The 23584-nt window shown below is 34.1% G+C and overlaps 1 protein-coding gene across 3 annotated transcripts in view; it reads right to left on the bottom strand.

Moving 5' to 3' along the window:
- The window catches only part of LOC145692970 (intraflagellar transport protein 81 homolog), a 65916-nt gene that overhangs the window by 13136 nt on the left and 29196 nt on the right, over positions 1-23584 (bottom strand). For all 3 annotated transcript variants that reach the window (XM_081768572.1, XM_081768571.1, XM_081768573.1), the window contains exons 7-11: positions 23261-23424; positions 16504-16689; positions 6892-7098; positions 6139-6328; positions 1585-1700 (exon numbers count right to left, since the gene is read on the bottom strand). In XM_081768572.1, coding sequence (XP_081624698.1) covers positions 1585-1700; positions 6139-6328; positions 6892-7098; positions 16504-16689; positions 23261-23424 — 863 coding nt within the window. The remainder of the gene's footprint in view (positions 1-1584; positions 1701-6138; positions 6329-6891; positions 7099-16503; positions 16690-23260; positions 23425-23584) is intronic.

Raw genomic sequence — 23584 nt, 5'->3', positions numbered from 1 at the left:
TGCGACATCCCTATTTATCCTAGGAGCATACTACGTATATCATTTTCTTCAGAATAGAACAGCCTTTGAAACGGTACCATTCATATGTCTCCATCTGAGACGGGAAAATCACGAAAAAAGCTGTTTTTGTTATTTTTTTTTTTTTTTAACATTTTTGACTCTCTGGACCCCGCTGTTTCTACAGAGATCTGAAAATTATTAAGGGGTGCACTGAATGAGTGTGCAAAATTTCAGTCTTCTGAATGCAAAATATAACCCGCAAAAGGCCAAATAATAATAATAATACGCATAAAAATAAAATCATTTTTTTAAATTTGACGTCATCACACACTATGCCTCAACGCAGAAAGGCGTAAAAGTATATGTAACATGTTCTAGAATGCCTCCAGTCTTGAAGAAAACGAAGTAAAAAGCCTTATTGGTACTTTTTTAATCGAATAATGACGATTCTACCCTATCACCTAAAAATATAATGTAATTTAAATATAATAATTTAATTATATAATTTAAAAGGTTAAGCATTAAGGAAAAAGTACAGCAACGTTTATCAAAATGACACTTTTTTCACAAAAGTTACTTATATTTGCCAGGGGCCTATTTTTAAAAACTCAGAACTAGCTTGCAGCATGAAATACATAAATTTCGGCTAAACAAACAAACAAACAAACAAAAAAAATGGAGAGAGGATAGGACCCCTCTAAATACACCCTATTATCTAGGAACAAACAAACAGACACGCACAAAAAAGAATTTTCGTCTTAAATATCGATAGTGATTTCCCCGTTGGAATAGTTAACGATCTTAAAACCCAAACCCAATGTTACGAAAAGAAGAAAACAGGATTGCTCCGTTACCTGTTCAAAACGGGATTTTCCCTAATCATCTTCTGCATGACATTTGTTTTCATACTATACTGTACATTTGAGTCTCATTGTATTATGATTATTAATTTCCATAATCGAAATAACAAAACAGAAACGGGATTTTACTTATTTTCACTTTAAATTAATTTATTTCGGAATTCGATTTAAATCAACGATTTTTATTTAAAAAATCAAGTGATTTAAATCTCGATTTAAATCGTGATTTAAATCAGACTGATTTAAATCAATCCACCCTGACTTCAATGTTATCTATGTTTATTATTGTATAAATCTTTTCAATGCATTAAATACGTGAGGTATTACTGTTAGTTAAAATTAATGCGCTTCAATTCGGACACTCTGTTCATTATCTGAAAATTCCATGGTGTCAGAGAATGAGATTATTCTCATTACTAACGAAACTGCAGCGATGTGCGGACAGAAAAACCTTCTTAGCATAAGGCATACTTAATACATTATATTCTACAAATGAAATGTATTAGTTCAAGTAAAATAAATGTTACAGCACGTTACAATTTAAAGTGACAGCACAAGAACAAAAAGACAGAAGGGAAGGACTAATCTTAAACAAAACATGAGTAAATATCACAGAGTAGTGAATGCTTTTTTCTTTCCTATTTCAAACGCTTTACACTACTTCACACAAGACATATCGTTTGTTATTTTGACATTCCTTGCCATATTAACACATCACTTTTACCTGTTCCAATTTGCCTGTAACACTGTCCAATCCGGCAGCAGTGGAATCGTACGTATGTTTCTTTGCTTCGTACTCGGTTGTAATTTCTTGACATTCCTCCCTCAACGGCCTCAGTTCTGAAAGAAAGAAATCCGTGATATAAGACCATACTGAGGAATATTCCACTCATTCTACTTCAAATTTTAATTTCTGAGCAACATTTGCCCTTCCATAATATTCAGCATTCCACTGAATCTTGTTCACGAAGAAGAAAAACTGGGGTAACAGAAACAAGAAACACCTAGGAATTAAAAAGAAAGAGAAAAACATAATCGAGGAAAAGCAATGAAGAAACTTCAGCAACTGCTTGGACCAAGATTTTCTGAACTATTCTTCCCCTGTAAGTTCCTTTCTATTGAATACATATCCTATATGCTTTTGTTTCTGTTACTCGTATTTTTATTCTCCGTGACCACGGCTCTGGGAGGAGCAGAAAACTTGAAAGAACAAGGATAATTCAGGAATCATAATTTGAAACGAGTAAAATGAGAAATAAATACAATTTCCAAAATTGTGCCAAATTCGACTAATACCTTTACCCTTCAAAAAAATACTTTAATGCTTAAAACCCATTTGGCGACAACGTTTCCATAGAGGGAACATAATTTCCAATTTTCTTTCAAAACAATGAATTGGTAAATACTATTAAAATTTATTTATTCACTAGTAGGATCTTTAGATTAGGCTTTATTTATTTATTTATTTATTTATTTATTTATTTTTACTCTAGTACATTAGTTAAACTATTTTTAGCATTTAAAATTCGGAATTTTCAGTTCCAATCTTTTGAATTTTTAAGTCACTTAATTTTTTTTCAAATATCTTAGAAGTTAATGAAATTCTACATTGTTACTATCTTATATATACACAATACAATACCAACAACATCAGCATTATTCTAGTATCAAACTGCTGACCTCTTATTTTATTGTTCTCATATTAACAAACAGTGACTCTTATACAGTTTAACGAGATGACGTTACGTATGATACCATGTTGGTTGGGGGACACGTGTAAGAAGAAAGTACTATGGCCAACTAGTTGAATCGAGGTTGTAGGAAAAGAAGAGCCGATATGGAAAAAGTCAGCAGAACATTTCTTGTACATGAACAATGGTATCTTTGAAGCTATTGGACCTATAGTTGTTTTTGACGTCATGTCTGGTCATCACGTGTCTGGTGCGGCTATTTGATCGGAGAAATCGAATATGGATGTCGGCACATGCGATTTCTACTATACAAGCAACATATCTAGAATACAAGCTAGAAACTATAATTCTGGAGTGAAACTGCCAAACTTCATGGCCATAATGATCAAAGTGGAAACAGTCACCTGAGTAATTCATTTGGAACTAGGGGAAGGGGGAAACAGAACATGACCGCCAAAACATATTTCTCTTTCTTACAGTAGAAACCCTACACATATTCCAAATTATTAAACTTAAAACTATGATTTTGACATTAGCACAGCTAAAGTAATGGATAAGTAATAGTTGTGGAACATGGAAAATGCTGACCCCAACATGCTAGAACATGCTAGTTTCAACACGTAAAGTAATCACATCTTTCAAACTATTAAGTTATGATTTGAGTGTCAAACTGTTGGATTGCATAATCAAAACCATCAAATAATAATGGCCATTTCGGAAGTCCATATGAAGCCATGGAGAAGAAAGAATCCAATACAACTGTCAGAATATCCGATTTCTAGTACGCAAGTAACAAAAATATCTAATTCTAAGCTACGAGTTTTACATCAAATGTTGGACATTTATTCTAGCATGCAAACTCTTAGCAATAAATAGGACAGCAGCACAACTTTCATTTATAAGAGATATGGGGTGCTGTAGCCTTTCTTCGATTAGAGGAATCTGAGTGAAATTCATCAACTCGCCCTGGATCGTAAGGTAAAATGAATATATTCGTTTTTATACAGTGAACCATGGTACAGAACAGCTAATAAATTATCTAGGTACGGTATTGGAAGAAAAAGAAGTTGAGTTGATTATGAGTTTAACGTCCCTTTCAGCACCGAGGCTATATGAGACGGTAACTCCTGATTAACGTGGAATCCGAACCGCATGAGCTCTCGCCGGGAATCAAACTCGGATCTACCATGCCAAAGGCACGTACGCTAACCGCTTAGCCATGAAGGAGCTCAAAGTAATAATAATAATAATAATAATAATAATAATAATAATAATAATAATAATAATAATAATAATAATAATCGTCTATATTAAGGAACGCTTCACGAGCACTTAAACTGCTACTGAAGATATTTCACTTTATGTGAATGTGACAATATAATGTGTGCATTTAAGATGTATTTTCATCCTAGGCATCCTAACTGTATTTCTCTAATAATCACTACAAGAAAGAGAAAATTGATTGCTTATAATCTTATAACGCAACTCTTAATCTTATTGCGCAACTCTTTCCATTATGAGAATGTTCTAAACATTCTGATAACAAGAGAGGTGACTTGCCTATAAATTCCATTTATTATATCCAAAATACTTTTCAGAATCACGTTTTCGTCCTATTATTCAATTTATTTCACAAAGCGGCAAGTATAGATTAAATAACAAGTTTATATTAGATTTCAGTGAAAGATTTTCTAAAACACTGAAAAGAATAATGCTCAAATATACGATGATTAATGTAAAACTAATACGTTTCTTTACTTATTAATTCATACGCGAATACATCGCAATGGTCCGTTTAAGTTCAAGTTGAAATATAGCCTTGGGATACGGATCGCGTGTGTGAGATGGCGGTGGCGTTTTTTTGTCAATAGATGGTGCATGTGTTCATCAGTTGTAGCAGCTGTTTCTCCCAGTTGCGTTAGAGATTTTTAAAAAGCAATACACTCTGCAGAACAACTCTTCCTTGTCAAGAACCAACGATTTCAATTACAGCTATACAAGGGCATAGAGGGAATTTCGTGTTCACGAACCCGCTGTAAGAATGTAATACTCGAGTTAGTAAACAAGTTGGAAACAACTGCATTGCTTACGAGTGAAATCGGCCAGTACCATCTACTTTCACTCCTGAAATTTTCTGATGATGTCAAGGCTCGACTAGGTCGATCACTTCATAAATCACTAAGGCCTCTGTCCCAGAGCAGATACTAGTACTGAATGTGTCAAAGAACTTAATTCCTTTAATGCCTAGCTAAAGGAATTAAGCATTACAGCTGTTCAACAGTTGCTGGAACCAGAAAACAAAACGTTTAAAGTGCTGCTACTGGTTTCATGAAATCACCGTAAGAAATCCAGGCATATTGGATATGACAGATGGGACATGGTTCCATTTGTTTGGCTATGTCGATTAAGAAAATGCACACATGGACCACCGAAAACCACATGCCGTTCTGGAACTACCACAAAATCAATCCACTGAAAGTCCAAGTTTGGTACACAAATGTCTACACAGAGGATAGCGAGGTCAATATTTTTCGAAGAGACTGAACACTGCAGAGTCCCAAAGTATTTTCTTGGAGTTTGTAGAGCAAGAAAATGATAGATAATATAAAGCTACGTCAAAGGTATTTTCAGTAAGATGACACCAAATGGAGTCCATGGAACTGATTTTGAATTTCTTTGAGAACTGAGTGGCCACCAAGATCATTCGACCATACCCTATTACTTCATCTGGGGTTACTTGATGGGCATAGTATACACCAATTGGCCTCCATCATTGGATGTTTGAAGCAGAAAATAACTACAAGGTCAATGATATTTACGACATAATCCTGAAAAAAAAAAAAAAAAAAAAGAAAGAAGGAACGAGTCCTCACCAGCAAGGTGGATACTTTCACCATTTACTATAGACGTTACAAGTCTTCCACATATATTCATTTGGCATGCAGAAATTTGTTGCCCGCGTCATTGTTAAATAATTAAATAAGATAGTTTCATATGGATAAGTAGTTTTTTTTTATAAACCACTCTGTAGCAGCATAATACAATGAAATGAGAATTATATATGTTTCAGTATTTATGGATGAAAAAAAAAAACACTCGAATCTATGTTTTCTACATTTAACTATTTTAATTCTTTAAATTCTAACTTTATTAAGACTGAAACCCAGGGTTAAATTTGAAAGTAGCTGCATCAGAACACATCTAATGTTGTGAACAAAAATGTAACAGCAGATTTCCTACTTAGCATCTACACGCAATAATGTGTTCATGAACAATGAAAGCGGGCTTCCGCCACGAGGATGGAGCAAACAGTACCATTATGCGGACTCCGTCAAAGAAAGTCATATTCTTTTTACCAGTTTTATTATTATTATTTTAAATTTCAATGAAATAGGTGACTTCTTTTCTTTCTTCGAGAAATATTTAAGTACTACATATCTTTTCTACATTTATTTCTATATTCTTCATATATTTTCTACATTTATTGTCCATATATGACAGCACTTAGATTTTAACACAATGAGTAATATATTTATGAATAAATATTTATAGAGAATAATAATAATACTATACGACTTTTTTTTTACCTTTTATTAATGGTGCTAATTGAGCTTTCTTGCTGGAAATGTTTTGTGTTAACTGCATAACCAAAGTGGACATCTCTTCCAGAGTCTTTCCTTTCTCTTGATCAATGTTTGTTTTATCACCGGATACTTTCTCTATACGCTCCTCTGTACTTCGGAATCCTACCACACCATGTTGCGCCTCCATTGCAGACTGCAAACATGAAACAACTACATCACAATCACTTCAACAGAAATTTTACGCTCTAAGCAAGAATTGGTACTTGTATATCATAGTATTTAGCCCTGAAAACATTACTGATTATCTTAATAATACTCTGCCCTATACGTATAAGTTTTGTTTATCTTATCGATTATCTACAATTATTTTATACATTATTTTGCAGAAAATTATTTTATAAGTACGCCATGGAATATAATTTACAAATATTTACAATGAACATGTCGAATGTGTTTCATGCCTTTTTTTTTTTTTTTTTAATTTTTACATGGAACCTTTATTACAAACAGAAAAAATACAGTCATACCAAAATACAATATTTTGGCTGTTTTTCCACATAGCCGACACCGACAATGATAAAGTTGTACTGTGAAATCAACTTCTAAGAAACCATCCTGGAAAAAATCGCTTCCCAGCGACTATCATTGCGAAGATAATACATGCGAATCTTTACAACGGACAAGGAACCACACTTATAAATAGTAAATATCCTGCGTATTCCAACACAGAACCTGAATAATTTGCAGTATACATACCAGCATATTATTAACTGTTTCATTTCTGCCTTGCAATAGTTCCACTGTACGTGTTAAAACTCCTGCCTCAGCTTTTAGTGCAGAAAGTTCTGCTTTCTTCCTCTTATACAACGTACTTCTTCCACGAAGTTTATTGACGTATCTCTTGAATTCTTCTCCTCGTAATATGGTTTCTCCCGCAAATTCATTCAATTGGCTTTGTTTCTCCTGAAAGAAATAGTTTTCATAAAAGTTAGCTGTTTAAAAGGTTTTTCTTTATATATTAAATTGTGGAGAAAACAAAATATTTACTACTAATTAACTTCCCAAACACTATATAATTTTTTTCATCAGTATTTATTGATGATATGCTACCTATGAAGACGAAGTTAGAAGAAAAGTAAATTTTAGAACTAATAACAGAAATACCTTTTATCTTTATACTAGACGGCCCTGTTTTTGTCTATATGCATATAACACTAGCTTAGATATTGCTTCTAAAGTTCTGATATACACGGTTTACAAAAATTTGCACGCTTTATTTTTATTTATAAAAGCTCTATCTGGTTACTTCTAAACAGGGTTGGCAAAAACCATGGTTTTTATTAAAAAAAACCAAAAAAAAAAAAACGGTTTTTTTTGGTTTAAACCAGGTTTTTATGGTTTAAATGATTTGCTCTATATATTCATATTATATATGGACAGAAATAAGTTTGTTTCGCCTTGATGTTATTATGCAACAACCGGGTTATGCTGGAAGGGGTCACATAAGCTTAAAGCGGAATAAAAACCGCTTCTCGAGTTACATCCGAGAGAAATTGTCCTCCATTTGAACTCAGAACCAGGACTAACTGGCCACAAATGCGATACGTCTGCCGACTCACTCACGAAGGAATCCTGATTAAAAAAAATACGTTGTACTGATCTTTACATGCTTCTTAATATAACTGTCAAGAGTAATTTCAGAAGGAAAAAACGATAAACAGTTGCACAAGTGAAACCATTACACAGAATTACATATGAACAATTTCAAAGTACTACGGACTACAGAAGAACTAATTTAATTCAAGTTAGTTAACAAAGACTTTTATTGGTCCAAATTAAAGAAATACACCGACTTAATCTGCATATGAATAAGAAAGGTGAATAAAGATACGAATTATTTGAGTCCACTTTGGCTCAAACTCATTTATACATAAATAGATACCAAAGATACTTATTTCACTAAATGCCTCTCGTGGGGTCTTATGACCCCCCCCACACACACACACACAAAGTACGGCATTTTCGATGTATTTTATCAATAGTAAACATTGAAACGAAACAATATTTAGAATTTTTCTTCGATTGCAATTACATTACAATAATAACAACTACAAAAGAATCACAAAATAAACATTTATAAACTTGTAAAAAAAAAAGTTGCTTTTGTAGTATAATCTCTTTGAGTAATAAATGGGGACTTTAGGTCTGAATATAATACGAATAATATACGGAAGTGAAACGTGATAACCCACAAATGTATGTTCATCAAGATTTTACGAACATTTTTTTGTTTTTTTGGTTTAAACCAGTTGGTTTTATTGAAAAAAACAGCTGGTTTAAACCTTGGTTTAAACCATGGTTTAAACCACCTTGGTTTAAACCAGCCAACCCTGCTTCTAAACACCTGAAAATTTCGTTCTATTCCATTGGGCTTCATCCAGCATCTAGCAAACACGATTGAAGTTAAAAACCTTGAGTGGAAAGCACTGAATATATCAATAATAATAATAATAATAATAATAATAATAATAATAATAATAATAATAATAATAATAATAATAATAATAATAATAATAATAATAATAATAATAATAATAATAATAATAATAATAATAATAATAATAATAATAATAATAATAATAATAATAATTATTGAGGCAGAAAATGAAACAGTAAGCCATATTTATGTCAGCGCCACATAGTGAAAGTGGGAGTAACCTGATATGGCAGTTTATCGTAATTTACTATAGATCTTCATACATTCAAACTTTTTCTATAGATTTTATTAAAAACATTGCCAGGAACCATCTATAGATTTCTTAATGATGCTGTATTAGAACTCCAAGTTTAATAAACTGTTAAGATTAGGAATTATGTTTGTTTTCTTATCACACATTTTACAACTAAAATCTCCTGTCTGCCTTAGTGCTACGATGATGTTTAGGAAATGCACAAGTGAATATTATTTTAATATGCCTGATGTACTCTTTTCCAAATGAACAAATCGCTACAGAGCCGGAAACAGTAAATTTCAGTTCTCTAGTTGCTTCATTGCCTTTATATTAAGTTTCCTGTATATTTTTTCTTTGTACCAAATTTAAATGCCCTTGTTGAAACAATTTACTTTATAATGTAACTAACGGGTTTGGTAGCCATAAAACGATCCTGAGATAGTGTTCCTATCCTGGACAAATTACTCATAAAACGGGAATGCGTTATTCTTAGTCCGTTTCCATTTGTGGGCATAAACAAATATCAAACATAAAATAATAGCTATTGTGCATATCAATCCTACAGAGAGGCTACGTAATGTTATCTCTCCGTCAGAATGCTTCATTAAACAATTTAGACATATATGCATGATTCAAACCTCAACAATGGAATTCGTCAATCGTAAATACGAATACCTGATACAAATCCGATTCAATGGTAGTCATGAACTTTTCAAATAAGGAGAGGGGGGCTTCGATTCCCATTGAATAAAATCGTCTGCTAAATCAAGGCAAAGTGAAAACCAATAATAGCAATCAGCTATGATGTATTTCAGTTTAAAATTGCTGAATATAATGTTAATTAACTATGCAAAACAAATACGCTAAGTCCTATGAAGATTCCCATCACTGCAAGGAGAAAATAAAGTGGTTGAGCAATAGAAGAAGAAAATCTTGTATGCAGGTCAATTTCTGTGGGTGAGTATATGAAGCAGCTTTTAGTTAATCCGAATTCCGGTTATTATATACACACAAAGATTTTTCAGACATTATCGCGATTGTACCATATTCCCTGAAATTAGCCAGTTATTCGGAGAGGTAAATTAACGATTTTTCTTTTCTATTCTCTAATCTCTAATGCAGTTGTAGGCTTTCACGACAGCTCTTCTAACTCCTTTAAATTAATTCACTTGGAGCGTGCCTAAATACTTGGTAAATTAATATTGGTTAATTTGGATTTAGCCACTGAAGAATATCGAAATGGTTCGTTAATATGATTTTATGACGCTTTCTGAGTAAGACCAATACTACTGTTTACCAATACTATTGTTTCTGTGCAATTACTTATCAAAATATTTTACAGACACTATTTACACAGTACAAATTCGTACATGTTAAGAATTATATCACTTCCATCATGAATAAAGGTTGTATCAAAATATGTACACGCCCTTCTTGGTAACGCATGACAGTAGACCAGGTTAAGGTTGTATTTATTAAACATAACACATCCAGTTTGAAATTGAAAAATAAATAAATAAATAAATAAATAAATAAAAAATGCAATTTATAAAATGTATTAGTGAATGAACTATTGAGTAATAAAGAAACTTAACTACAGTTATTTGGAGTAAACGCTTAAATTGTTGACACTTACCAGAAAACCTTTTAGCATTTTTTCATAAGTAATGTTCTAATATAGTGATTAGTAACTCTGAATTACAGTGACGAGTTGATTTTGTAAACACATATGCAGGAAAATACTTTTATTATTCTCAACAGTTTTTGAGTGTAATTTATATGTGATAATATGAGTTCAAGGAAAGTCTGCAGTGATTGTGAGAAGCTGTGTTTGTCAAACAATGGTGAAAAGCATCATTTGAAGAGCTACTCGATTTAACACTCAAAGGTTACGTCCTCCGTAGAAGATACCAGAGGATGCTGAAAAAGGTGTCGAAATAGTTAGGATTTAATTAAAAGAAAAATACACGAGGTGCGTAACAATTATTTATTTTCTCATTTACATATAACTGTGTATAAAATTGAATATTTTAACATATTATTGGTCGTCATTTTCACGTTGAGAAAATTATCAAAAAACACAAAACATTTTATCAACACTAATATATAAGAAAACTACTCATATTAGATTTAATATGTGAGAATACTGAAATGATTACTTTCTGAAATACTTTCACCTTTCGCAGTAATTCTCATACTTCATTATACGAAGGGTGGAACATTTATCTGGTAACTTTTAAACTAATGAACAAAAAACACTAAAGCTTTGTACCACGTAAGTATCAGCAGGAGCAGGGGGATATTGTTTGGCGTATTCTGTGATACCAGAAGTTAACAGTGTTGCCAACATAAAATAGTATTTTAAACATAAAATTGTATTTTGACAAATGGCAGTATGTCAGGTTATTACATATCTCAAATCTACACCTAAAACGAAAACATACAATACCATACTTCTCATGCAGTGTTGAAAACTAAAGACGCTACAATATCACAAACATCGAAAGACTACATTTTTAGTGTTCTACAACAGTAATAACGCAAGTGAGACGGATGGGGTAATGGACATCCAAAATACCTTAATGTCGAATACTACGGTCATCATGACATACTTTGAACAACCAAAAGTGTTCAGATCAAATTACGTAGACAGTTTATAATAGGTATAAAGATCATAATTCCGTTTACAGCAATTCCATTTCTCAAACCAATCTGGAGATATGAAAGAATGATAAAATTTGATATCTTGCTTAAAATGGCGTATTTGTGAGAACTTTTTTTTACAACAATTTATGATTTACTTTATTTCCGTAACATTACAACAATACTTTTTGGTAAATGTAATTACAACAAGTTCTCGGAATTACATAATTTTAAGCAGTATTGCAAACTTTAACAGTTTTTACCATATCTTCAGAACAGTTTGAGACATCAAATTGCTGTAAATAGCATCGTGGTCTTTACATCTATTGAAAACATTCGGCACATTTGGATGAGGTACTTATTTAACTACTTTTTCGAAATAAAAGCTTTTGAAAAAAGTCAAATTTTCAATTTCTTTTAACTTTGTATGTATTTATTCGAAATCTGTCGTATCATGATCATAGTATTAGATATTAAAGTACTTCGGATGTGTATTGTCCCGTCTATCTCATAAGCATTATTATTGCTATAAAAGCCACCAAAATTTGTATGTTTGTAATATTGTAACGTCCTTAGTTTGCAATACTGAATAATAAACGGAGAGTTCTCGTCTAATATATAGATTTGAATTATGTAATAACCTAACATATTGCCATTTGAAAAAATACAACTTAATGTTACGTTGGCAACACTGTTAACCTTGTAGTATTATAGAATATGTAAAACACTGTCTCCCTCCCGACATTTACATGATGCGAAATTTCAGTGATTTTTGTCTATTAATTTAAAAGTAACACGGGCATATCAAGATAAATGATCCACCCTGTATATATTAGTGCACTTGCACTTTAATTGTTTCACCTTAACTCCGAGGGTGAGATAGGGAAGTAAGGAATAATCTTTATGTCTGGTTTCTGAACAAAGAAAGAAATAAAGAAAAAAAAGAGAGAGAGACGATGCTTAATAAATGCTTGTACGTACAACTCAAAGCATTTCATAATAAATTCTCTGGCCCGAGATTACTAAAATATCAGTCATTTGAGAGTCAGTATTAATTATATGTGCAGATTGAACTGTTCTGCAAAATATTCATATTATCTGACAAGAAAAATGACTTAAGTATTATAGGCAAAGTAGCACGCCTTTCATATACGCGGAGCCGATGTGAGTTCACGGAGAGTAAGTCGTAGACTACTGTCCTTCTGTTTAATTTGCAGAGAAGGACAATGAAACAAAAAGAATTAGTGGTAATAAGAGTTATACGACTTTCGCATGCATTGGAGTAAATGTATTTATCTTATCCTTAATCAAATTGTCATTAAGTATTGCAAGATCTTGTATGTATCCAAGAGCATAGTTTAGTAACTATTGTCATTAAGTAATTAAATTTTCTCATGCATCTATATGTAAAATAGTCTAGATAAACAGAATATTAATTGGGCACTATCATTTCGACAGACCGTCGATTCTATATAATGGAGCTGTACTCTGACAAGGTACATTCGCGAAATGTCCCCTCGGGATTCGTGTAAAATTGCTTTAAATGCAAAGTTTTCCGCGGTCCAATGTGTATTGTACTAACTTTAGCGGCTCATACGAGTAATTTGCATATTTATGGGCCTTCATATGTCCGGAATTCAATCATACACTACTATAACGCTCGGACACAAATTTCTCTTAGTTTCTTGGATGTAAATGGGCATGGGTACCGTCTCCTTTAGCCCAACCGGCATAATCGTGGGACGTAAAACTCAAAGATTTCATTTTTTAAAATGGACATGAATGTGGGCAAATGCAAAACAAATTGGTTTAAGTACTGCTTCTCTGACACATGTTACTCACCCCGGCTGCCATCTTGGATCCGCCATATTGGAGTCAATTTTCGTTATTTCAAATGGGAATAGGTGCAATGATACATCAAATTCATGTACAATTTTCTCGGAAATTCGTTGGTGTAGTTAATTTTACCGTAGCTTGTACCGTTTGGAAAGCATTGCATGTCAAATCCCTCCAGGACTTCGCGAATAGACATTTCATAGTAATTTTAACTGAAAAAATACTGTAGGTATAAACAATCTCTCTACAACATCGGTGTCATAATTTTATTACATTTCTGTGAGTGATTATTACTTCTATTTATACTATAACAAGAAAATATTGTATTATGGTCAAAATGTCTAATGTAAATCCAGATACGACCAGATTTGAGTGAAAACCTACCAATTCCGTATTTACGTACGTCTGTGTGTCTGTATCTATCTAGGTTCAGAGAATATTTCGTCAACAATAAATCACGTAAAAGATTACCTATACAAACGGAGCCCTGCACATCTTTCTATTTGGTTCAATATTCGTGAAGTGCAATACCTTGCAAACGGTACAAGCTATGGTAAAATACACTACACCAATGAATTTCCGAGAAAATTTTATATGAATTTGATGTATCACATGCACCCATTCCCATTTGAAAAACCGAAAGTTGCATCCAATATGGCGGATCCAAGATAGCGGCCGGTGTGGATAGCATGTGTCAGAGAAGCAGCGTTTGATACAATTTGTTTTGCATATGACCACATTCATGTTCAGTTACATCTAAAGAAACTAAAAACAATTTTGTTACCAAGCGTTATAGTAGTGTATGATTGAATTTCGGATATATATTTAAAGGCCCATAAATATGCAAATTACTTGTATGGGCCGCTAAAATTAGTACAATGCACATTGGCTCGCGGAGAACTTTGCATTTGAATTAATTTTAGACGAATCTCGAGGGGACACTTCGCGAATGTACCTTGTAAGATAACTGCACATGGGTACTAAGACACGAATGAAGTTTTTGTGTGGTCTTTGTGTGGTATAAAATAATTTTTTGATTTGCGAAACATGTGTGGTTGAAAAAGGACAATAGATTCATTGTTCGCGATTTTTGCTTTGTCCCTTACGTATAAGAAATCACTTTTCAAATCTTTCACACAGAAAGAACCAAAAATTGTACAAAAGTGCTACATATTAAAAATTTAATATTGTCTTATGCTAAAAGATATGCTAAAAGATAAATGAATAATGTAAGTTATTACTTTACACTTGAGGAATACACTCTCCTTGCCAAAAACTATTCATGTAATCAGGAAGTAGTTGCAATAATTAAGTGGAAATTTGATTTATGGGTTCAAGGAGTTAGATTATTGAGTCAATTTGGTTTGATATTGTTAATTTTGTTCTTTGTTGTATGTTAATGGGCAAGGCTTATTTTCTTAGGAGATAGTACAAAAATAAATGAATAAAACTCCCCATACAAAGTTAATTAAGATACTTTTCGCAGATGTATCGGCAGATGATCGGTAATAAGAAGTCGGATGTTCTGATGTTGCTTTCCAAGAAGTGGATGAAGTCATCATATTGCCTGAAAGTTTCAATTCTTCACTCTCATTTATAAAACTGTAAATGTTAACTCATATCGAAGCCAAAGCTATAGTACAATGAAATCTCTCTGAACGACCACCCATCACGACCGGTATTTACCCGGTTCTAATATATTGACCACTCCTTACAGTGACCGGTATTCCACAACAGCAATGCATTAAACCTCTTTATGCCGACCACCTGTCCTCCAAACCAGCGATCATCGATTTTTGTCAGAAAATGTTATACTATGTGTTTTTTAAAACAACTACTTGGGTAGAAATATGAGGTCAGCAAGCCTCGGTGTGCCGTTGGGTTTACGGCAGAAACTGATTATTATTATAGTTCTACCAATAGAACTAATTGCGCTGAGCATCTTTTTCTTTGCTTTACATATTGTTCTACGCGTGACAGAATTTGTAGAGTATTCTGTAATTCGAGTTTCTCAAAGGCTTATAAAAATACCTAGGTGTAGATGGGTGTTTTATTTTTCTTTCTTTTTCAATCATAATTGCACAGTACATCCTCAAGAAGTACATTAATGGCAGGCATGTTTGTACTTGCAATCTTTCCTTTCTTCTTCGTAATGAGAAACAGTACAGTAGAGAAGATAGAGTGTAAGTAAAAGTGTAAATTACCTACAAATGGCCGATTACAATATTCTGTGAAAATAACATTAGCCAATGTTAAGCGTGATTTTACACTCGAATTCACTTACATTTCGAACTAAACGCAGCGCACGTTCACGTATTACCAAAATGAACAACTCATGATAGAACTCACCAAAAGCGAGCGCGCTTATTTACAATCCTAGGTGTTAAAATTTCAATTTCACTTTCTTCCCTTACCACCATTTGAATGATATTATCCTCCAACACAGTGATTTTCTTTCAACTTCAGCTCTACTGTAATATATAATACTTCTAAATAAAGGTTAACATAAGACGATAAACTCTGTGATTACATATTTGAGTTTTAATTCGCGACCTTTTTAAGTCTTGGCAAATTATTGAACCTTCTTTTATAAAGACCACTCCTCTAGACAAGCGATTTAGTTGAAAATGTTGGGCAGTCTTCTTAAAATAAGTTTTACTATTTTACCTTTTCCTTTTTTCCTTCCGCGATACAGATCCAATGAATGGCTAGGCAGAAAACTATGAATATTTGTAGAATATATTTGTCGATGACTTTTCAAGACGTGTTTTATCAATAGTAAAATGAACATTTTGTAATTCCATATTCATAAATATTATATGATAGACTGCTCAAAGAAATTATTATTGAAGTGTTCATATTAGAAATGAGGATGATAATGCACAGTCTTTGATTGAACATCCACTTGATATCTATTTACTGATCTAAATATCAACGAATAGTAAATGGTTGCAGTCGAGGCGTATGGACATTTGATGTAAAAGTAAGTTTCCCCAGAACAGAATTTTCAGTAAAATTCAATTGCCAACCAATAAGCTAGCTACCTGCAAACAACTTAGTGTGCACTATCAAAAACAAAATGCTGATCAAGAACAAACACAAGATAACAATCAATTCACTTACGTGTGACAATACACTGTTGTTGTGCCTTGCTTACCTGTAAATCTTCTTCTAAACTAGCAAGCTCTCTTCTTAGGTCACTGAGCTGTTCAGCTGTTGTCTCTTTACGACGAGCAATAATAGCAGCTTGTTGTCGAAAAGGCACTAGTTTATCTTCAGCAGGGTTGCTACTCGCTAACCTCCTTTCAATTATCTGATTCACTTCTGTAGTCACAGCTTGAATCTGGAATTAAAGGCAACTTAGTTTAACACAGTAGCTAGTACACACAACGTATTCTCACCTAAGTGTAATAAGTGAAAACAAATAGACTATTGATTTTAAATCCTAAGTATACTATTGATTTTAAAAGAAAAAGGGAACAAAAACATGCATTATCCTGCTATTGAATCAATTTCAACAGCAGTTTTTAACCGCTGGATCGCGAAATTATTTACTAGTATGGCTGGTTAAATCTGATGTCGATTATATATATATATATATATTATACACGGCTATCTGGCCCTATATATTCGTAACCTTTTTGTTTGTTCATATTTTTCTTGTAACAACAATGTAAACAACCATATCTTTCAGGTCCTTGAACAAAGATTATGACTCTAAAATCAGCTGACAATCTTTTGTGATACTAATCTTACTTTTCACGAAATTTAAAATTATGGTTTTAATAAGGCTTATGGTGCATTAACAGGAAAACAGAATATTTAAATTATTATCATATTATTAAGGCTTGCGAGCATTTAGCTATCCTTAGAAAAAAATGCCTCTTGGGCACGTTCCCATTATTCCCTTATACTTCATTATTTTTTATGTTATTTATTTGTGTTATGTCTTTATTAACAATAGGAACTATAAGAGATGTGAACTTATATAATAATGAAATAAAATTTTTAACCTCCTATCTTTATTCCTTGCAGATTAAAGGAGACGGATAAGTTCAAGTGAACGATGGTGCAAGAGTCAATGGAGTAAGTGTAATGAAAGAAAACAGAGAACTCTCAAGAAATCCACGACCAATATTAGATTATGCATCCCTTCATAATAGAAACGAGCTCTACCACTAAATTTAACATGACATCAAAACATTTCCACTGAAATAGAACCAGATCTTTAGAGCCATTACTTCAAGTATATTTACTACTTAGTGGCAAAATGCTCATTAAATCAATTAGAAGCTAGTAAAAGTTATCAAAGGTTTTATGGATAGTTTAGCAGAGTTCATCTTAAGTAACAGTATATTGTAAAAAAAAATTATTCACCCTTGTTTAAAAAAGAGGGGCTAACTGTTCTCACAATTTTTGAAACTGTGGCACAATACACGGAGAGATAATTCAGTTTTGTCTTAAACCGTATTGTATTTAATTATGTACTATAAAATGAATGTTGATATTTGGTTGTAGTTTGAAGTTATTATCCAACATGAACACTTAATCATATATAACCTCAACTATGTCGAATTCAAGGACAACACACACAGTACAGATGATACAATGTTACTTTTCTATACATACATAGAATTCCACGTACAACCCCTCCCCCAAAACGGGAGTCGGGGAGAACCTCATGTTACAAGCCATTTTTAGGCCCCTCTGTATTGTACATTGACTCTTCACATTTTTCCTATTTGATGCATAGTTTGCGGATATTGGCTTGTAACACTTATTTTGGATACAGCGCTTTGTATCTGAACGTGGAATCATTTTCGGCGTCCATTTTGAAGCAGGCTTGCATGAAACCAAAACAAATGCTGTACTAGACTGTTTGGTTTTCCACGATCTATCAAACAAGATATCACTCAACCTATGTTGTCATTTGAAAATTCCACGTACAACCCCTCCCCCCAAAATGGGAACGGGGGAACCTCGTGTTTGACCCATTTTTAGGCCCCTCTGTATTGTACATTGACTCTTAACATTTTTGTTATTTGCTGCATAGTTCGCGGAATGTTGGCTTCTAACACTCAATTTGACTCACCCTGTATATCTATCTACCTACACACACACGTATATATATACACACAGTGTGTCTCAAAAGTCCCTTACCACCCCTATTAAAATCCAAATGGATGTACTTTCAGCGAATTTGATGTGGTAGGTAACTTGAGGGTTAGGGGGACATTTTCTGACGTAGGTTACGCGGACAGCCGCCATCTTGAATTTAACTTTTTTTTATTACAAACGCTATGTGGGTCATGTGATCCATGACCATAGGCTAGAATTTCACCAGAAAACCTAATCTGAAGTCAAAATGCATTTATCTTTATGTGGTAAACAGTTATCCACAATTGAAGTTGTGGGTTTGACTGCGTTTCTTTTGTGTTGCAGGTTGTGAATCATGCCGTTAACGAGGGACGAACGCATCCAGATCATCAAAATATGGGGCGGGAGGAGTGCCCGCGCAGTGGCTGCCGATTTCAATGCGCGTCATCCACAACGAGCACCTGTATCGCATGTTGCAGTGGCACGGTTATTGACCAAATTCGAGGAAACGGGAATAGTTGTGGATAGACGCCGTAGTGGACGGCCAAGGACAGCCACGGACGAAGAAACAGCTACTGCCGTGCTGGCCTCCTTCTCGAAGTCGCCGCAGCGAAGCACACGTCGTTTAGCAATGCAGTGTGCCGTGAGTCACAGTTCAGTGCACAGGGTGCTCCAAAGATATAAGTGGCATCCATATAAGATGCAATTGCAGCAACATATGGAGGACGATCACGATCGTCGCGTCCAGTTTTGCGAGTGGGCTATTGAGCAATTGAGGGTAAATCCGCAGTTCGCTATGCCGATACTTTTTTCGGGTGAAACCCATTTCTACGTAAATGGTGAGGTCAATAGGCAAAACATACGCTATTGGTCCCGACCGATACCTCGCGTTGTTGCAGGAAAACATAATGCCGGCTCTGATGTCCGAGGATGGAACCTTCCCCATGTTCTTCCAACAAGATGGCGCACCTCCCCATTATGGCATCCAGGTGCGTCAGTTCCTGGATGAACAATTCCCTGGGACGTGGATTGGTCGACGTGAACCAGTCGAATGGCCTGCCCGATCACCAGATTTAACCCCCCTTGACTTCTACCTGTGGGGACATGTGAAGGCTATGGTGCATGCTGTGAAAATTCGTGATGTTCACCATCTGGAACAACGTATCATGGCTACCTGTGAACAAATATCCCCAGAAACCTTAATACGTGTCCATAGCAATTGGGAGAAGCGTCTGAACGCGTGCATTGCCCAGCATGGACAACATGTTGAGCACATTATGTAATACGAAAGTTACACCTGCAATTGTGGATAACTGTTTACCACATGAAGATAAATGCATTTTGACTTCAGATTCGGTTTTCTGGTGAAATTCCAGCCTATGGTCATGTATCACATGACCCACACAGCGTTTGTAATAAAAAAAGTTAAATTCAAGATGGCAGCCGTCCGCGTACCCTACGCCAGAAAGTGTCCCCCTAGCTCTCAAGTTCACCTACCACATCGAATTCGCTGAAAGTACATCTATTTTTCATTGGGGTGGTAAGGGACTTTTGAGACACCCTGTACACATATATATATAGCGAGAGATAGAGAGAGGTAAAACATTTATTTACGAACTGTATAATATTTAAATATAATATTTAAAATTTTCTAATAAAAATGCCTTCTTTCGTAGATTAGACAGAGCTATATTTAGACAGAATGCTATAGTTAGTGTTCTCTTTACTACTCCATTATTTTGAGATAAGAAAACTAATGGGAATAAATGCTACTTCCCTGCAAGGATTATTATTTCTTGAGTTCAACTGGAATGGAAGATGTATATTTGAATAGAGGTTTATTTATTAAACATTTCCCATCTTTTAATCTGAACAACTCACTTGGAAGTACCACGTCTTGATCATGTTATTAGTAAATTAAGTACATGAGCTTTGCCTTCTTAATAAAATATTATTATGTGATGTCTAGTACACTAATATACATATTCAAACTTCTAGAGGATGTAATTTTAAATAACCAGATTTTGTTCCTAATTTGTATAGTATTCAATCTTGGCACACAAAAGTGACTCTATATAATACTACATGAGTCACGGTGGATCAGTAGAAGGGTGCTCACCTCTAGTGTGTGGAGTCCCTGGTTCGATCCCAAATCCCGCCAAGTGGCTTTGTAGTGAATAATCACAGTGTACGTGAGTTTTCTCGGGATTTTCCCGTTTCCTCCCACTTTGTTCATTCCACCATCTCATTCCTTACCATCACCACCGTTTCCTTTAGCTTCAGAGCATAACCGTAGGACGTTAAATTTTTAAAAAATACTCTTGTTAATAATACATGTGAAACAAATAGAAGTATTGAAACCCTATCATTAATAAACATTTAGAATGAAAAGTAGTTCAGAAATACTATTTATGTATGATATGATGTCACATCACAAGAATGAATGGAGAGAGGAGGGGGAATAATTAGGGCTCACAATGTTAAAACATCCAAAAGTAAGAAAAATCGAACAGTTTCGAGTCATTTGGATGTTTCTAGCACATTTAAAGAAAATTTCTTGTTACATAAAAGACATGACGTATGATGATGTCTGGCTGTCCATAGAATAAAAGAGCTGTGGTAAATTTGTAATTCGACAGTAAGATTTCCTTCTCTTTCTAATTTATGAGTAATGAAAAGTTCTTAGTATGTATGTATTTCTACGTCAGATCACAAACAACGAACACTCAATTGATGATCTTGAACTAACATTCACTTAACGGTCTTAACCTGAGAACCGTAAAGTGAATGTTTGTGCTCGATAGATCGCAGGTTCTGAGAACTAGCAAGAGAGGGTAGAAGGCGTATATACTGAGTAGAACCTGGCGCGTTTAAGGGGATGTGTGCGATACTTCTGGAAGATGAGGTCCCGTAATGTCCAAATTATGTTAGACGTTAGAGTTGAAAGTTGAGGTTTAGTAAAAAAAAATGCTGTTGTGTCGAGAGAGTAGAAGAGATTTTGCTTCCTAAGAATAATATATATATATATATATTTCAATTACCACTCCGCAAAGAAAGAATTTAAAAAAAAAAAAAACTTTCTTGTAACAATTCGGATATGTATACCGCAAAAGACTTATTTTCAAGCGTCGTACATAGAAATCAGCTATTTCCAACTGGCTCCGTGCTCGGATCATGGACAGAGAAAAACAACAAAAGTACCTACAGTAAAGAAGAGGAGGACGAGAAGCGGGAGAAAAGTGAAAAAAAGTACTGGACGTGTCCCAGTAATCATTGATTCACAAGTGATGTAATGCAAAATCATAGACTCTTTCATCGATGTTCTTGTTTGCCTATCACAACTGCCTTTGTCATCGCCACATTTCTCAATTTGCTCCTTATTTCTGTTCGCCTGGTTTACTGAGAATTGGAGCAAGAAACTATGACGTCGTAGAGCATCAGATTGGAAATAATTTGTACAAAAATCAATTAATCACTTAACAGATTAAGTTCCTATTAGAATAATACTTCAGTATCAATCTCAAGATTGAAAACGCCTAGCTGGTCAGGGAGTGGACTGGGTATAACGTAATGGATAGCGCGCAGGCACGGTAACCAGAGCAGAACATTCGATTTCCGTTGAAGTAGCACATTTTTCACTTTTTGAATTTTATAGAATTAGATCCTATAAAGGATACTAACTGAATGCCCGTTCCTCAAACGAGAAAAAAAAAAGTTTATGAAAAATACTTTAACTTCTCCTTCTCGGCTGCGGATTTAAATCAAAATGAAGTGATAAAAACCGAACTTCACCCAAGTGATAAATATGTTCAAAAATTAATTTTAAGTGGTGCAGCCCCTATTCTTCGTGAAAATTTTAAACCTGCTTCCTTCCCATAGCATAGCATTTCACAAAATGGGAAATAAATTCACCGCCCTCCCTCTTTAGAAGGAATTCCTGTTTAATTACTTTTTATATACTGAATTTAGCCTTTCTAACTTGATGGGCCCCTGAGATACTCTATTTTTGGCATAAATTTTGAACCATTTTCCCTTAGGATTTGCATTTTAATCAATGTGATTTGATAAAAACCCACTTCGAATAGATACTAACTGTTTTAAAATTCATTTCAAACAGTTAAACGGTGTGGATTTGTGTAGCGAACAAACAATCAAATATACGAGGAGTCCGGAAAGTAAGTTACGGGTGGTATTAATTTAGAAATTGTGTATTTAACATAATCTCCACTACAATGTATTTAGTGATATATGGGTCAGTTTTCGACATAATTGTCGCAATTCTTCAAACGCTAGTCAAGTTAAGATACTAACTTCTTTACCTAAAGTCATAGAACTCTAGCGCCTGCTGTTGAAACCACATTTCATAGTTCTTGATTTCTTCATCGTCACGGAAGTGTTGTTTAGCATGATGTTTCTATTAATGGGAACAGGAGCATCGTAAATGTCCGCTGGGTGCTTAACGTGTGCTTGAGGAAAACGTGTGATGGAGCGCACTTCACATTTGACGGAAGTCTGAATCAGCGCAGCTATTGTAAATACGTTACCAATTAGCAATGAGAAATAGCTTGACAGGGAAGTGAAAGGTTGAAAATGAAAGCCAATATCGCTAACGTACGCACGAAAATATTACCGGTACTTGTCGCAGTTGTAACTTTACGGAAATGCCTCGTACATTCAGCTTTACACATAAGAAGACGAAGAAGAGAAAGAAAGAAAGAAGTGTGAGAAAAAAAATCAATTGATCATATACTACTCTTACTATAGTTATGAATGAAACTCTGAAACAAGCTTTATTTATTGATTGATTTAATTTTTACCTGTTTCTTTAATGTATCTATATCAGCTCTTCCCATTGCTGGTTCTGATAAAACTCTCTGGAGAATCTGAATTTCTTTCTCAAGCCCTTCTATCTCTTTCGGGAGCTTCTGTTTTACAATGTAAGTGTTCACTTTTGTTTCTTCTTCCAAACGTTGCAGTAGCCCTATTAAGAAAGAAAACAAAAATGAACTCTCAGACTGTTAACAGTACTGAATTACCAATAACTTAAGAACCAGAACTCACATGCTTGAACATCTTTTCTCCAAAATTTATATTAGACATTGTGACTGATATACGCCTAAAACTTAAGAAATTGTCGTTAT

The sequence above is a fragment of the Thermobia domestica genome, chromosome 8 (assembly GCF_964235325.1).
Source record: "Thermobia domestica chromosome 8, izTheDome1.hap1.1, whole genome shotgun sequence".
Lineage (NCBI taxonomy): Eukaryota > Metazoa > Arthropoda > Insecta > Zygentoma > Lepismatidae > Thermobia > Thermobia domestica.
The sequence above is the reverse complement of the archived record's forward strand: the minus strand, read 5'-3'. Positions and strand labels throughout refer to the sequence as shown.